The sequence below is a fragment of the Morus notabilis genome, unplaced genomic scaffold (genome assembly GCF_000414095.1).
Source record: "Morus notabilis unplaced genomic scaffold, ASM41409v2 Scaffold1285, whole genome shotgun sequence".
NCBI lineage: Eukaryota > Viridiplantae > Streptophyta > Magnoliopsida > Rosales > Moraceae > Morus > Morus notabilis.
This window is the reverse complement of record NW_010362783.1, coordinates 1-16,165: the sequence shown is the minus strand read 5'-3', so window position 1 is coordinate 16,165 and position 16,165 is coordinate 1. Positions and strand designations below refer to the sequence as shown.

Genomic DNA, 16,165 nt, shown 5'->3' with positions numbered 1-16,165 from the left:
ATTTTTAATTGGGAAAATGAGACAAATACCTCTTAGAATGTATGAGTCTAGATGTTTATCTCTTATTCTTGGTTGATATATATCCTTCTTTGTCAAAAAACTATATTAGTGCAAATGGCATTAATATAAAGTAAAAGAATAAAAATTCAGAAGTACTACTCACTCTAAAATAAGTTGAATAATTTTCTCTTCATTTTAATTAATATAACATAACATTTTCAGTAAAAAATATTATGGATTCTAATATCCGTATTCAGAAAACACGAAAATTAAAACGTACTACAAGGAAAGCTCAAAATTAATTTCTAATGTCTTTTTTCCTGCTCGACGAAATATGATAAACTACTGCAAAAACATATCAATGATACTTTAATTCTTGTTTATTTTAACATAATGTTTTGTATAAATACAATAGCAATTTCTTTTTCTTAAAAAAAAAATACAATAGCAACTAATACTAATACAATAACCATAAACACATGATCATGCTTAGATCGATCGATTGATTACAATCAATCTAAAGTATTAATATACTACTGATATAATTAATTAAAATTATAATATTTGTCTCGAATGCTTTTATTCAAAATTAAAAGAAATAAAACGATAATATATATCTTAAACATAGCTACACAGAGCTCACTTTATCTCCCACCTTACTATAGTTATATGGGAAAAACATACAATTAACGGGCAACTAATTTGTCATATGAAAGGAAATAAAAGAAACTCTAATGAAAGAAGCCTCCAAAGGAATTGATAAAAATTTGTGCTGGCTTCCTGTAAACATGATAAAATCAAACATGTGATCAAAATTTCAATAATTTATTGTTCATTGGTTAACATATAGTTGATTAGAAGGTACATATATAATTATTACCTGGACATAGTTTGCTTTGTCCAACTTTCGGACCTGGAAGGAAAACATGAAACGAAATTGTAAGAGAGTTTTTACTTATATTTTTTTTTCTTGAATTATGTATGACTTACCTGAAAAAGTAACAATAAGGCAAAGATTAAATGACCAGTCAACATTGAGTAACCCTTGAAAGCCTGTAAACATTCAATACAAGAACTTATGTATCAGTTCTTAGTCTTGACATAAAGAAGGATCAGTTAAAGAAATTAAAAAAAAAAAAAACTTTGATGGAATCTTTTTTTTTTTCTTATGTCTACCAGATTCATTTTGCTTTAGTTTTTTCTATGTCCAATTTTTGCATAGTTGGTTAGTGCCCAGTGATTTTATTGGTTAGGTCGACAATGTTATCTTGTTTATAAAGAAAAATTTGTTATTTAAAACAAATCATACTCCAATTAAATACAAATTGAGTTAGTTGGATAATAAAATACTTTAATAAATCCAAAAATTACAAGAAATAAATAGGAAAACAAAGAGAAAATTGATAGGCATTCTTTCATAAGATAATCTAGAACTGTAAGTTTGAGCAGATAATCTAGAACTGTAAGTTTGAGCAGCGCTAAATAGGCAAGCTTGAGGGCCACCAGTGTTGGCCCAAGTTTTGCCCGGCCTTAACTTTTGGGTCAGACCGGGCCAGGCTGAGGTTTTAAGCCTAAACACTTATTTGAGCTAGGCTAGCGCGACCCAAACACCATCTCTTTAAAAATTCTATTGAAAATATCTCATAAAAATTATGGGGCTGCCCTAGATTTGTCGGGCTTAGGTACCCGTTTGGTCTGACATGAAATCTTCATTCAGGGTGCCGGGCTTGGGCCGAACAGCCTGAACTTTTACCTCTCAAATAATTTAAGATTTTGAATATTTATACAAATATTCATCCTTCCACAAAAAAAGAAAAAAGAAAACAAAAAAAACAAAACAAAACAAACAAACACTATATAGTAACAAATTTAAAGACGAAGAATTAAAATTACCTGAGGCAAGTAAATGGCAGCTGCTATAGCACCAATAAAAGTTACCAACAAAATTCCCATTCCAAGAATTGTAATATTTTTAGGTCCGACTATCGCCGCAAATGTTCGAATGTTATACCTATAATGTTTTAATATTATTTGAAAAGTTAATGAATATACAAGCTTAAACATGTTTATGAGATTAAAAAATGACTGATGTAGAAAATTTTGAGATTTTAAATTTACTAAATTCAATGATAAATATAAACTTACTTCATGTCACCTTCCACATCTGGAATATCTTTTATGAGGCAAGCCGCCACAAAATATAATGCGACATACGTAATGATGAATACGTTTGGGGGGCTACAGGGTAAAATTGAAAGCGAAACATAAGATTTCTATAAAATATTGAACTAATGTCTAGGCATTAACTGAAATAACAAAAGTTATATACTTGCAAGTTTTATTTCTTGTTTAATTTTTTTATTTTTTGAAGAGATTCTTGCATGTTTTTAGCAATATAAAAAATTTTAATTGAAAATTATTTACATAATTTGGCAAAAGTTCATTTGATTAAAAAAAGACCAAAATATGAAATAACAATATCTAAATTAACACGTACCTCCATTGGAATGGAAGTCCAAGAGAAACTATGGTGGCGTAGAGTACACCGGCATGGTGAGCTGTACTCATCTGCACAAGTCGCTTTTGTTATTCAAAATATCTCTCTCTTTTTTTTTTTTTCTTTTTTTTAACTCAGAAAAGATATATAAATTGTTACCATTGTTTTTTCTCTACCGTACACTATATAGCAAAGAGAGAATTTATGATGCTCTATAAATAGAAGTTAGAAAATAAAAATATATAACAACTTCACAAATTATACTCTTCTATATGCTAGCACAACATTTCACGACAGTTAATTTCATGCTTCTAGAATAAAGTACTTGTCTTTTGTAGAAATTTACATGATAAAATCTAATTACATACTGTAATTGATCTCAAATCACACGTAAATACATTTTTTTTATACCGTTTTAAAGTTTTTAGAGGAAAAATTATTATATTTCCAACCACCTAAAAAAATAAATGAATAAAAAAGAAATTTAATTGCAAGATTCTGGATTGGATAAAAATGAAAGTACCAAAGGAAGAGAAATAATTGTTGCAAGAGAAGATTCCTTGAATCGAAACGGAGGGGCAGAATACAAAGTGGCCAATAAAAGACAAAACCAGAAGAGACCAGTAGTGATTAGGTCGGCATTCATCAACCACAAAATCAATTGGCCACCAAGTGCAGAAAATATCGTCAAAACCCATGCTTGTTTAAGTGAAAGATTTCCTGCTGGTATAGGCAAATAAGGTTTGTTTGTCCTGAAAAGTAACACATAAAGACAAAATAAGCTAAATAGGTTTTTCTACATGAAAAAAAAAAAAATAAAACAAATAAAAGTAAGAAGGCTTCTGCATGCACTAATTTTGGGAAGAAAAAATGCCATTTTGATTCCAATTGTTAAGAAATTAGCGGAGTGAACATAACTTACAAGCACCAAGGCCAATACTAGATGGCTGTAGAAACCATGAGTTTTTAAGGCTGGTATGTTGCCCCATGGACACCCAGCAAAGTATATTGGTATTCAGAAAATTATTTTTATTTGGATGCAGTTAAGTTTTGTTCTCCAATATAATTGTCAAGATATTTGTTGTTATAATATATATATATATATTATATATTTATATATAAAGCATACCTGTCAATATCGGCATCAAAAATCTGATTAATGCCATTAAAATAAACGTTTGCAAGAAGCATAACAATTAGGCCTGGGAAATTCTTAAGGAGCAGAGACCATTTGAACAAGTGCTTGTTCTCCAGCATCACTCTTGCAAATATACATCTGTTGAAAAAAAAAAAAAAAAAAAAAAAAAAAAACGAATCATGTACAGAGTTATATAAACTACAATGCGCAACTAGATCTCTTTTCTTGCATTGTAAAATCAGTTTTTATTTTTTTTTCTCTCTATATATTTGTGTAAAAGTTTACTTACATGGACGATATAATTACATGAATCATTGTATAGGGCCTGGCGAATGTATAGAAAATAGATCCAAAGCGTAAAACTTTGGCAACCAAATTGGGACCGGTTGATTCAGGTTGATTTTCGTGAAAGACCAGGTCTGAACCGGCAAATTCAAGTTTAGCGGATGCCTAAAACAAAAATTAGTTCAATTTATAAGTAATTGAAATGAAAGAAATTCCAACAACTTACAAAGGTAATCGAATCACAAGAATATTATTTATGCCACTTAAGATGGTAAAAAATATTATTTATGTTATTCTACTAAAAAAAAAAAACAATTATTATTTAATTAATAAAGAGAAAAAACAAAGTCGCGACACCTAATTATTTAAAATAACGTAAATAATAAGCCTGCATAAAATCATGTCAAATATATACTAGGATGTGCAATGATTTGCGTCTCCATTATACCTTTATTTTATTGCCGATTACCTTTTTTTTTTTTGTTTTTTTTTGTTTTTAAATCTTTCTCATTTTATCCCATCTCCCTGAAGATTCGAAGTTAAAATTGTTTTAAGGGATCCCATATTCACTTCATTATGGCTGAAAAATGCAACTAATTAAACAATATTTGGTTAATTTCAAATGATTATTAGAAACTGAGCACGTACTAACTCACGAATATTGAAAGAAATAAAATAAAATTATACCCGACTGTGATTACGGTTATGTCGGGCAAATAATAAGGATTTTGAAAACCTGCTTTCCCCATAGAGCCCTTCTGGGTGGATCAATTTATTGGCGAAGGATTTTGAAGAAAAGTTGGATGATTTAATATCTAATTTGGTTGTGGGCTTAATTGGAATTAACCTATTCACTTGAGAGGAGACCTTGTAACGTTGAGCAATAAAAGGGGATACTCTAAGGGAAGAGTGAGAGATTGTGTGCTCCATCTTTAGTAAGTGAAACAACCAAATAAGAAGAAGAAGAAAAAAAATGAAGCACAAAAAAGGAAAGAAAAGTGTTTGGTGAAAACAAATGCTTTAAGAGATCCAATAATTTATAGGAGAATGCCAGCTCTAGCTGTCATGATACTATACATTTGAGTCATAGCTAGTCTTCTATGCTTGGACAGCACAAAAGTCTTCAAAATAATTTTTCCACCACAAGATAATGATGACATCTCAACGACCACGCACCCAAAAAAAATAATAAAAAAAATAATAATAATAATAATAATTTGGGAAGCAAATGTCGGGCCCGTTCACTTCCCGTATTCATATACCACCATAATTGAATAACAGTCAAACATACTATTGTAAAAAATGCCGGAAAAGTAGAGAAAAAAAAAAGAAAAGACAACTTGGCATGTTTTTAGGCCTCATTTATTTTATTAATTAGAATTTTATTAGAGTAAAGTTTCGTTTATTTTACCGATTCAAGTTTTCAGTTTTAAGTTTTTACAGTGAAAAGCTCTTATAAAATGTCACATTTAACTTTTTTTTTTCTACTGTGAAAAACTCTCAGAAAATATCACGTCTCAACTTGAATTGAAAACTCAAGTCTGCAAAGTGAACGAAGCCTAAAAAACTCTTAGAAACAATCACATTTAACCTTTTTACTACGGTAAAGAGTTCTTACATAAAGTCACATCCCAACTTAAATTAAAAACTCAAATTAGCGAACTAAATAGTCCCTATTAAAATATTTTTTTTATCTTTTAAAGAATTTCAATTTAAGAATCTTCTCTCATAAAATTGCCGCAAATGAATCAGAATTATTGACTTAAATATATGCTCCAAAAAATCCTTAAAATGTTTTCTTTTTACAACTCAAATCACATCTTAAATTTTTTTATATGAGTGAAAACACTAATAAAAAAATTAAAATTAAATCTTTATAAAAGAAAACACTTTGGGTGTGTTTGGAACTCGTTTTAAAATGATTTTATTTTTTGTATGAAAACAGAAGTGAAAATGTTTTCAATCTCAGATAAAAATCAATTTTGAAAATGCGTTTGGTAGTTTTATCAAGAGATTATTTTCAGCATAAAAAATTCATTAATATCTCTCTCTTTATGCTCGAGAGATAAGAAAATAAAAATAAAAAATAAAAAACGACTAAAATTTTTTTTTATTTCTCTTTTATTTTACACTAAATTAAAAAATTATTTTTATTTTTATTTTTTTATCTTTAATTAGACTAAATACCGTTTCTCTTCTGAAATTAAAAAATTATTTTTATTTTTATTTTTTATCTTTAATTATACTAAATACCGTTTCTCTTCTAACCAGAGTCATAGAAGAAAATTCAAATTCAAAAAATGCCGTGTGTTTAGAGTTAGATTTGTTTTTATTTTTTTCTCAAAAAACTAAAAAATAAAAACAAATCTAACTCTAAACACACGGCATTTGAATTTGAATTTTCTTCTATGACTCTGATCACGTCTAAGTCAAAGTCATCAAACCATCTTTTCATCGGAAGAGAATAATATAAAACGAGATACGAAGTAATATCCATACATACTACTATAAAAAAAATGAAAGACATAAAAAAAAGTTAAAAAAGACATGCAGCAGCCGGGGTGACAATCAGACAATGCATCTAAGAAGTAAAATCCTTACATATATACTATAAAAAAATGATAAAAAAAGTTAAAAAGTCACGCAGCAGCCAGGGTGATAATGCATCTAAGAAGTAAAATCCATACATATTACTATAAAAAAAATGAAAAGTCATAAAAAAAAAAATTAAAAAATGCAGGCAACAGCCAAGGTGGCGATGAATGTAAGAGGTCAAATCCATAAATATTACTATAAAAAACAAAAATTCATAGTCCGCACTCAATAAATGATAAAGACCGCACCGTCAGCGACTATGGAAACTCGATCAGTGAGGTTCCACCGCACGTCGATTTTGACTTCACCATTGATTTTTCTTTTGGATGACTTCACCATTGATATAAATGATGACCTCAAGTTTTTGCTTTTAAAAATAGAAAAAAAAATTGTTTATTCATTTTTTTTTAAATGAGAGCAATGATAAAAGGAACATCTTCTCATAAAATTAATAACTGAGATTTTTTATACGTTAGATTTGTATAAAATCACATAAAAATTAAAAAGTAAATAAATTTAATGATTAAAAAAACATGACTTATCGGTACGTCAGTCGTATAAGAGAATTTTAAAAAAAATCACTTTTTTTATCTAAAGCATAAAAAATTATGAGAGATTTTCAATACATTGGTGTACCGATAGGTCAGATTTTTAAACTGTTAAATCTGCGTATTTTTTAATTTTTATGTGATTTTATATAATTTTAATGAATAAAAAATTTAACCTACTGATATATTAACGGATTAAAAAATGTCCCAAAATCTATTTAAATAAGTTTTCTAGAACGTGCCTTAAAAAGTCAAAGGGCCATTTACAGGATAAGGATTCTTCAAATATATCACCTTGTGTAAATATATATTATTTTAATTATAAAAATCTCTATAGTCATGAGACATGTAAAGACATTTCAAGCTTTAGATAATAAAATATTTATTTTACCTGCGCGTTGCTACAAAAAAAATTATTATATCACAGAGGAGGTTAGGAATTTTTAATATATATACACATATATATGTACATATATTTCTTTAAAGGTCCACTAAAAAAGTCTGTATATTATGTTATATATCACTGAGTAAACAACAGAGGTTAAAGCCTCGGTCACACCAAAATGACGAAAAAGACTCAAGCCAAGGCAAACTGCAAAGTAAACAGGTAAGGAAAAAAGCGTAAATTCAAAATAAACAGTAAAAAAACTATAACACCCCTGAGCCGAAAGGGAAGAAGGAGGAAGGATCAAAAGGTAAATTCGAAAGAGAAACTTAAAAAAAGGACTGTTTATTTACGGTACAATGAACAGTAATTTCTCCCTTTACTTTAGTATATATAATAATATCATTAACACCCAATAAAATAGTTTTAAAAAAGAAATAGCACGTAGAAATCAGAAAATAAAGAGTTTGTTCTTTTAGAGTGTAATTTGAGTATAATTTTTAAATTATAATTTGAATTAAAGTTGTAATTTGAATAAAGTTAAGTAAAATTGAATAAAGTTGAAACTTAAAAGAACGTGAACTTAAATAAAGTTAAAACTCAAGTTGTTTTTTTTTTTTTTTGAGTTTTTTGGACAAAAAAAGAACCTCAAGAATCACGTTATGTCATAATCTCTTCTAGAAACGGAAATCAAATGCTAGTATAATGAAATAAATCTTTTATATCTTAAAGGGAAAGTTTCCATGTTTTATTCAAATGGAAACTATTTGAATTACAACCTAAAATAATTAAAAACCGAAAACAAACGCATAGAAAAAAAAAAAAAAAGAATTCAAGGACCTCCCAACTAAAAAAAAAAAAAAACCTCTCATTGGCGACCCTAAACCCAACAAACGACTTTCATTATGACAAAGACGACATCGTAAATTAATATGAAAGAATTGAAAACTATAATAAAGCCAATACACAAAAATGAATACCTTCAGTAATAAAATTAATATAAAAATTCTGATAAAGATTTAGGACTAAATATACAAGTGCAAAATAAAGGAGAACTGAAAAAAAAAAAAAAAACTAACTGAGAAAATATCTTTTTATTTCAAATAGATGACATTTTTGTACGAAAACGTTATGTTTATCATGAAAATGAATGTATGTATATATATTTTTATTTTTCATTTTATAAAAAATGATATTTTCATTATGAAAAAAATCATGTTAATTATGGAAATGAAAAGTGTATAAACGGATTTTGTGTTTTTATAATAAAAAAATGTTATCTTTCACTGTACGAATTAATTGGTATATTGAAAATGTAACATTTAAAAGAATAGGCACTAAAAGGAAAAAGCAACATGCATAAATGATAAATGAATAGAAAACTTTTCACTGTACGAATTAATTGGTATATTGAAAATGTAACATTTAAAAGAATAGGCACTAAAAGGAAAGTTTGGTAGGAAAGAAAAGTAGAAGGAAGGAAGAAGGTGGAGGGATTTTAGGAGGAGAAATGAAAATGTAGGTTGTTTGGTAAGAGAGAAAAGAGAAAGGAAGAGAAAATGGAGTGGAAAATAATACATGTGGGCCCCACTATTTTTTTTCTTTCCATAAGTGGGCAGAAAATGGGATGAAAAATTAGGACAACTCATTAAAGTGAGCAAAGTTACTAAACTACTATTTTCTCCATCAACATCCAAGCAAATAATTTAAGGGTATAAAAGTAATTTACGAGTAAGATTTTTTCTTTCCTCCTAATTTAACTTCCAATACCAAACAAGTGAAGGTAAGCTCATTTTATTTTCATCTTCTCATACCAAACAATATAAAAGAAAATCAATTTCTTTTTCATCATTACTATTTTTTATCATTTCTATATTTTTTTTCTATCATATTTTCTTTCATTCCTACCAAACATAGCATAAAGCGCAGCCAAAAAGGAAAAATAACGAATCAAAAGGAGGAAAAATAAGAGGAAACGGGAATAGAAAAACAAAAACAAAAGAAAACCCAACCTTTTGAAACAAAACAAATAAAATACACCGGACAGTAGCGACAGTTGATCGCGGCGAGATTTGCCGTGGGTCCCATTAAAATATAAGTGAAAGTTGTCAATTATATCAGGGAATCTATCCTATTAAAATGTTTAATCTAACGCCGTTAATAAACAATAATAGTAAGTTGATGCTAATTAACAATAATAGCAACTATAATTAATAGTCATAGCATGATTAAGAGTTGATTATGTTACCAATTGTCAGAAAAAATTACTTGGATGGTGCATTAGAATTTTAAATTGTTTAATTAATTTTTAAGGAAAAAATATAAAATTTACCTTTGAGAATGCACGAGTCTGAATATTTACTCTCTATTCTTGATAAAAATCTCGACAGAATTTTAAATTGTTTAATTAATTTTTAAGGAAAAAATATAAAATTTACATTTGAGAATGCACGAGTCTGAATATTTACTCTCTATTCTTGATAAAAATCTCGATCCACACACTTTTAAAAAATATTTATTAAGATTACTTATTTTCAACAGAAGTACTCATGTGGCTATGAATAGTAAATAATGTCTAAATAATAGAAACAACAAATTTAGTAGAGTGTTACTTGACAAGTCCCAACCAATCGACTTTTTAAAATTGTGCCCACAGATACAACGTGTAAGGAATGGTGCTCTTAAAGCGTTAGATGTAATTGAAGATTTTATTTTTTATTGAATAAGGAGAATTTTTATTATTTTATATGTTAGTATTATTGAATACTTTATGAATATCATTGAAAATTTTCACGATTATTTCTGTGAGTTTAAATACTATATATAAACGTTATATATATAAGAAGATAATATTTAAACATAATAATCTAAATGTGTTCGTGATAAATCTAATTAAAAATTTAAAATATTTAATTAAAACATTATTAATACATGTCATTCTTATTAAGAATTGAGCAATGCTATTATTGGGACAAGACATGGTTTTGAATTTTCAATAATTTCGGTTAAGTATAGAAATTCGAATTGGATTTAACAATGATCATATATATAGAATGATCTTAATCATGAGATATTAGCAAACTCCTATATAAGGAATTGTAAATAGTAAATACCATATTTATCAGTAAATATCATATTTATATGATCCGGCCACCGACTCCGGCGATCGTTTAACACTGTATTTACTGTATTTACTAATAAATTTCATTATTTTCTAGTAAATATCATATTATTTGAAAATCCGGCCACCGACTCTGGCGACCGTTTAACACTGTATTCACTGGTAGATATTGTATTTACTTATAATTATAAATACAAGATTCCAAATTGCAAATACTAAAGAATTTATAGGTAAATATAGTATTTACAATATTTAAAATTATAATTATTAAAATATTTACAGGTAAATGCAACATTTACCAAATTCAAACCTCTAACAAATAAGTTATTTTCAAGTATATACAGTATTTACCAAAAAATTGTCAAATATCAACCCCAAATTAAATTCCTAAAACTTAATCATAACCCTAACCTAAACCAAAATAACCCCAAAATTCCACCTGCAGCCTAGCCCCTCTCGGCGGCAACCTTCCTTGCAGCACCAAATTACAAAAACACCAAGCAAATCACACACAGAGTGTAACGTCCCAACTTTCGGACTCAAATTTTCTACTAATTTTGTATGGAAGAATGGTAAGAGAAACGATGAAGGTGTGAGTTTAATTATGACTTAACAGAGCCAATGATCTACTATAAAATTTTGTTCAGAATTCTAAAAGAGCTCAAGGACTAAATTATAAATTTTTTTTTTAAAATAGAGGGGCTAAATTTCAATTTTAGAAAAAAAATCTACAATAGATCTACTCTTTTCGCCTCCCTCACGTCTCTCTTTCTCACCCATTCTTCTCTCTCATTCCCTTTCACACTCTTAGGCCTCGTTCATTTCATCGATTCGAGTTTTGCTACAGTAAACGGCTCTCAGAAACAGTCACATCTAACTTTTTTGCTACAGTAAAAAGCTCTCACATAAAGTCACATCTCAACTCTAATTAAAAACTCAAATTCGCGAACTAAATGGGCCCTTACTCTCTCTTTCTCATCTCCCGTTCCCTCTCACCTCTTTCTCTCTAAAAAAAAAAGCTTTGATTTAGTTAGAAAACAAAGGGTTTTCCTCAAAATTCCTTGGGTAACTCGGTTTGAGAATGAATTTGTAGAACCTTGAAGTTTTACAGGTGGTTTTCATGATCAAAGAGGTGGGATTTTTCTCCCTTGTTCCTTTAAATCTGAAAATTGGTTGTTTTGTGGCTTAATTTCTTGAGTTTCATGTTAAATTTTGATTTTCTTGTTGGAATCATAAACCTTGAGTTTTCCCCTTCTTAAAGCTAAGTCAAAGTTTGCTTAGAGACATGTTAGTCCGGATTTTCTTTGAGAGGTTTGTGTGTTATGTGGATTTTGGTCATGTTCATAGCCTTTTTTAGGTTTAATGAGTATGGTTTTGATGAGGATCCTAATAGCAACCCAAAGAAAAGTATAAAACTGTACTTTCTTGATGAGTTTTTGAAGTTTATTTTATTAGGGTCTTAAACTAGAAATCCTAAGTTTCGTATAGCCGTAAGAATCACTTCAAATTGACCATTATAGCTCATGTTATGCATTTTTAAAATGAAGTATGTTTTCTAAAAATTCTACATAAAAATCAGCACGTTTTGATATGGTGTGATATGTTTTTAGGGGCTTTAGAAGACCTAAAACTAAGTTTATGATAGCTCTTTGGAAAGTCCTAGACATCTACTTCGATTGGGCATTGATTTTATAATTTTTGGGGCTATGTAGAATATTTTATACTTATTTTCATAATAGTTGTCAAAATCTATCTTTTCTTGAAATTGATAAAACAAAGAACTGAGACTCCTAATTTTTGAAATAGGATTGCTGTACCCACCATTACTACCATTTAGAACATGTTATTAGTGATATGTGAGAGTTAGAATAATCTCATTTTGAGTTTTGTAGCCCGAGTTCTGCGCATTGGAAGTTTCATGTAGAAACTTTTCAAAAGCTGTCAAAAATAGAAAAATCAGAATTTTGATTTCTAGAGAACTGTTTTTGAGGTACTTAGAGAGCTTGGATTTAGATGTATGATAGCTCATTGGAAAGATATACATGTCTACTTTCTTTTGGAGTTGATTTTATAATTTTTGGCGACCTAGAAAACATTTTATGAATTTTCCCGTCAATATCGACGAATATGTGAATTTACAGTTTTCAGGGAAATATGATTATGAGTAAGAAATTCATTTATGGCTGAGCTATTGAGCTTTAAACAACAAAAACCAATTTGTCTATTTTGGACAGTAGAAAGAAAAATGAACAAGGGATGCGAAGAGAGTTAAACTCAGATTTTTTTAAGCAACTCAAGTAAGTAGAGTTTGATTTCTCTATAGCACTTGTAAACTTTATTTGATAGACTTTCTATGGAATGACTAGTATGATATTATGTGAATTTTTGCGACATTGTCAATGTGTATATTTTGTGGAGTCATGCTTGTGCTAGTATATTGTACACATAGTGGAGCATCACGATGATTGTTGAATTGTTTGTGATTGAGCACATGATAGCATGCATGATAGGCCGGTATTGCCAAGTCCTCAAAGGACTCATATTGTGAAATTGTGTTTGATAAAATTGCTTAATTATTGTGATATGGCGATTGATGAGATTGTGATTGAGCCGCGCAAGTCTCTCGAGTCAGGTGGGTGATGACAGAGACTATATTATGATATTGTGAAATTGTGAATTTGAATGCTCTCGACATTCCCTCGAGCCAGGTGGGTGATGACGGGGAACCTGATATTGTGAGTTGAGAAATTGGCATGTGGCCAGATTGTGAAAAAGTCAGCGGCAGTATCGGGAGGACCCTAGATATATATAGTGCACGTGCATAGAGTGTAAGAATTGATTGGCATTGGTTATCTAGGATGTGGTGATGCATGCGTATGTTAAAAATGGATTGTGTAATTGTAGGTCCACTTACTGAGCCTATAGCTCTTTAAAGTTTACTCTGTGCTATAGGTAAAGGCACGAACAAGGCAGAGTAGTGAGCAGGGGAGTTGGCTTCGCTGATCGCTGTACATGTGGATATACCGAAGAAACTGCGCATATACTATTTTTGGGATTGTGAATATATATATATATATATATATTTTGTGATCAAACTCATAAACCTTGAATGACGGAATATTTATATGCATGGCTAGATAACTTGAAAGGAATGGTATGTTGAGTGAGTCTTATTTAAGGAAAATTTTTGAAATACCATAATTTCCGCGTAAGCAACTAGTGAAGGTTTATTATTGTGGCACATTCTTAGGGTTAGTACTAGATAAGGTTTAGGGAGATAGTATAAGGGGTGTCACACAGAGTAACCCCAAATTTTATACATCCATGATCTTAATCAGATGACCCAAATAAGTTATGATTTAATTTTTTAATTATTGTTATTTATTATGCTTATTTATTTATTTTGAACTGATTTATGGCTTGATTTTGTCTATTTTAACACCATTTTGTTCCAAATTTTCAATACTCTTCAAATAAAAATACTACAAAGAATTTGAATAAAAAATAAAATTAAACAAAAATACATTAAAATAAAATAAAATAACACCAAATAAATACAAATAAATGAAACAAAATAAAAAAATGTTAATTTAAAGCACAATAAAAGAAGTTAAATTTGTCTTTTTTTTCTTCTTTCTCTTTTTTTAAACAATTAATATAACAATTATTTTAAATAAATCACGCAGCGCCGAACGCGTGTTCAAGACTAGTGTGACCAAAAACAAAAATCTTGCTGGAAATCAAAAGGGAGAAGAAGAAGAGGAATCGAGAATAGAAAAACCAAAACAAAAGAAAAATCAACCTTTTGAGCAAAACAAATTATAAAATATAGGGATAAAACAAATAGAACCTGCGATAAAAGTCATAAAAGAAACAAATTCATGTCAATGATAGGGGGCGTTGAAATTTCCTACCAGTAGGGTGAGAGTTTGTGGTAAGATTTGCGTTGTGTCCCCATTGAAATATAAAGTGATTGTCAATTGTAGCAGAGAATCTATCCTATTACCGTTAATGAAAAATAATAGTAAGTTGATGTTATTTTTTGTAATTGAATGGCATGGTATAGTCGTCAAAATTTGGTTGGCTTGTCGAAGAAGAGGACTGAATCAATGACACTACAATTTTTGTAATTGAATGGCATGGTATAGTCGTCAAAATTTGGTTGTGTCCCCAATAAATACTCTACTAGTGGAGCACTGTTTTTTAATGGCATGGTATAGTCGTCAAAATATTTGTCTTTTATACATGTTCTAATTATCTATATATGTATGATACTCGACCAAAACAAACATTTTGATTAGAACATTTCATCTTTGTCTCTAGCTTTATTGTAACCAGACATTTTCGTCTCTTTTTCCCTTTTGGATACCGCCTTTTGCTTGATGTATTTCTTTGTATTATTATATCTTAAGATGTATTCTATTAAAATACGTTTTTCTTTTTTAACTTATTGAAACAATTTTAACCATACTATGAAGCAACAATGCCTTTTTGGGGTCGGGAAATTATCTTATCCAATGCTTATGTATATAATTATCAACGCAGTTTTGCTTTTGGTAATTATATATCTTCTCTTACTGGTGTATATATCAAACGAAAGAGAGCAGTAAAAATATATCTTCAATATATACATCTTACATGAACGATTGAATCAATTTAATTATCTAAGGTACTACTATACTATTGACATAAACTCACAATTATAATATTTGTCTTGAATGCCTTTATTCAAAATTAAAAGAGATGACATAAACTCACAATTATAACATTTGTCTTGAATGCCTTTATTCAAAATTAAAAGAAACAAAATGATAATATCTTAAAAATATTGCACACAACTCAATTAATTCCTTACCCCACCCTAGTCTATAGGGGAAAACGCATAATTAACTGGCAACTATTTCGTTACATGAAAGGAAATAAGAGAAACTCTAAATTAAGAAGGTTCCAGAGGAATTGATAAAACTTTGCGCTTGCTTCCTGCATACACACGATAAAAGTAAAAAATATGATCAAAATATCAATAGCTTATCACTCAATCAATTAACATGTAGAGTAGTCGAAGGTGTACATTTTATAATATTTACCTTGACATAATTTGCTTTGTTCAACTTTTTCGCCTGAAAGAAATCAAAGAAAAGAAGTTAAATTATAATAAGAGAGTTTTTACTTGTACTTTATTTTTTGGGATTATTTATGGTGGAACTGCTATTTTAACTGTTGGGTTAGTTTTTTAACGGTTAAATTGGTACAGGTCCGTATTAAATATTTACAGCGCACGACATAAAATTGCTCTTGCGCCATTGAAAAAGTAATCCAATGATTTAAAAAAAAAAAAAACAGTGCTCCACTAGTAGAGTATTTATTGGGGTTCCACCACAAAGAAATCCCTTTTTTGTTTTCATTTTATGTAAGGCATACCTGAAAAAGTAACAATAACGCCATGATTGAGTGAGCAGACAACATTAAATAACGCTTGAAAGCCTAAAAACATCAAATGAGCGAACTTATGTATTAGTCATAGTTTTCACATAAAGAAGGACCGGTTAAAGGAAAAAAGAAATTAAAATGAAGAAAAAATTGTGATGAAATCTTT

General features: G+C 29.1%; 1 protein-coding gene and 1 long non-coding RNA gene across 2 annotated transcripts; both read right to left on the bottom strand.

Moving 5' to 3' along the window:
- Window positions 1–589: 589 nt before the first annotated feature.
- On the bottom strand, window positions 590–4,904 carry LOC112092457 (homogentisate solanesyltransferase, chloroplastic-like). Its single transcript, XM_024168682.1, has 10 exons — window positions 4,608–4,904; window positions 3,925–4,085; window positions 3,627–3,773; window positions 3,021–3,249; window positions 2,498–2,568; window positions 2,146–2,238; window positions 1,894–2,011; window positions 991–1,053; window positions 881–913; window positions 590–780 (listed from the first exon to the last, which is right to left on the bottom strand). The coding sequence occupies exons 1-10, from the start codon at window positions 4,848–4,850 to the stop codon at window positions 706–708; spliced, it is 1,233 nt and encodes a 410-aa protein (XP_024024450.1). The 5' UTR covers window positions 4,851–4,904; the 3' UTR covers window positions 590–705.
- A 10,384-nt stretch (window positions 4,905–15,288) lies between these two features.
- LOC21410937 lies at window positions 15,289–16,046 on the bottom strand. Its single transcript, XR_002902609.1, has 3 exons — window positions 15,991–16,046; window positions 15,657–15,689; window positions 15,289–15,549 (listed from the first exon to the last, which is right to left on the bottom strand). It is a non-coding gene; the product is annotated as an uncharacterized LOC21410937 (long non-coding RNA).
- Window positions 16,047–16,165: the final 119 nt, after the last annotated feature.

Coding starts and splice junctions, on each gene's coding strand:
- LOC112092457 (XM_024168682.1), bottom strand. CDS start 4,850: ATGGAGCACACAATCTCTCACTCTTCCCTTAGAGTATCCCCTTTTATT. Junction 2,569..3,020: donor CAATTATTTCTCTTCCTTTG/GTACTTTCATTT, acceptor CGACTTGTGCAG/ATGAGTACAGCTCACCATGC. Junction 1,054..1,893: donor CTGCCATTTACTTGCCTCAG/GTAATTTTAATT, acceptor GAATGTTTACAG/GCTTTCAAGGGTTACTCAAT.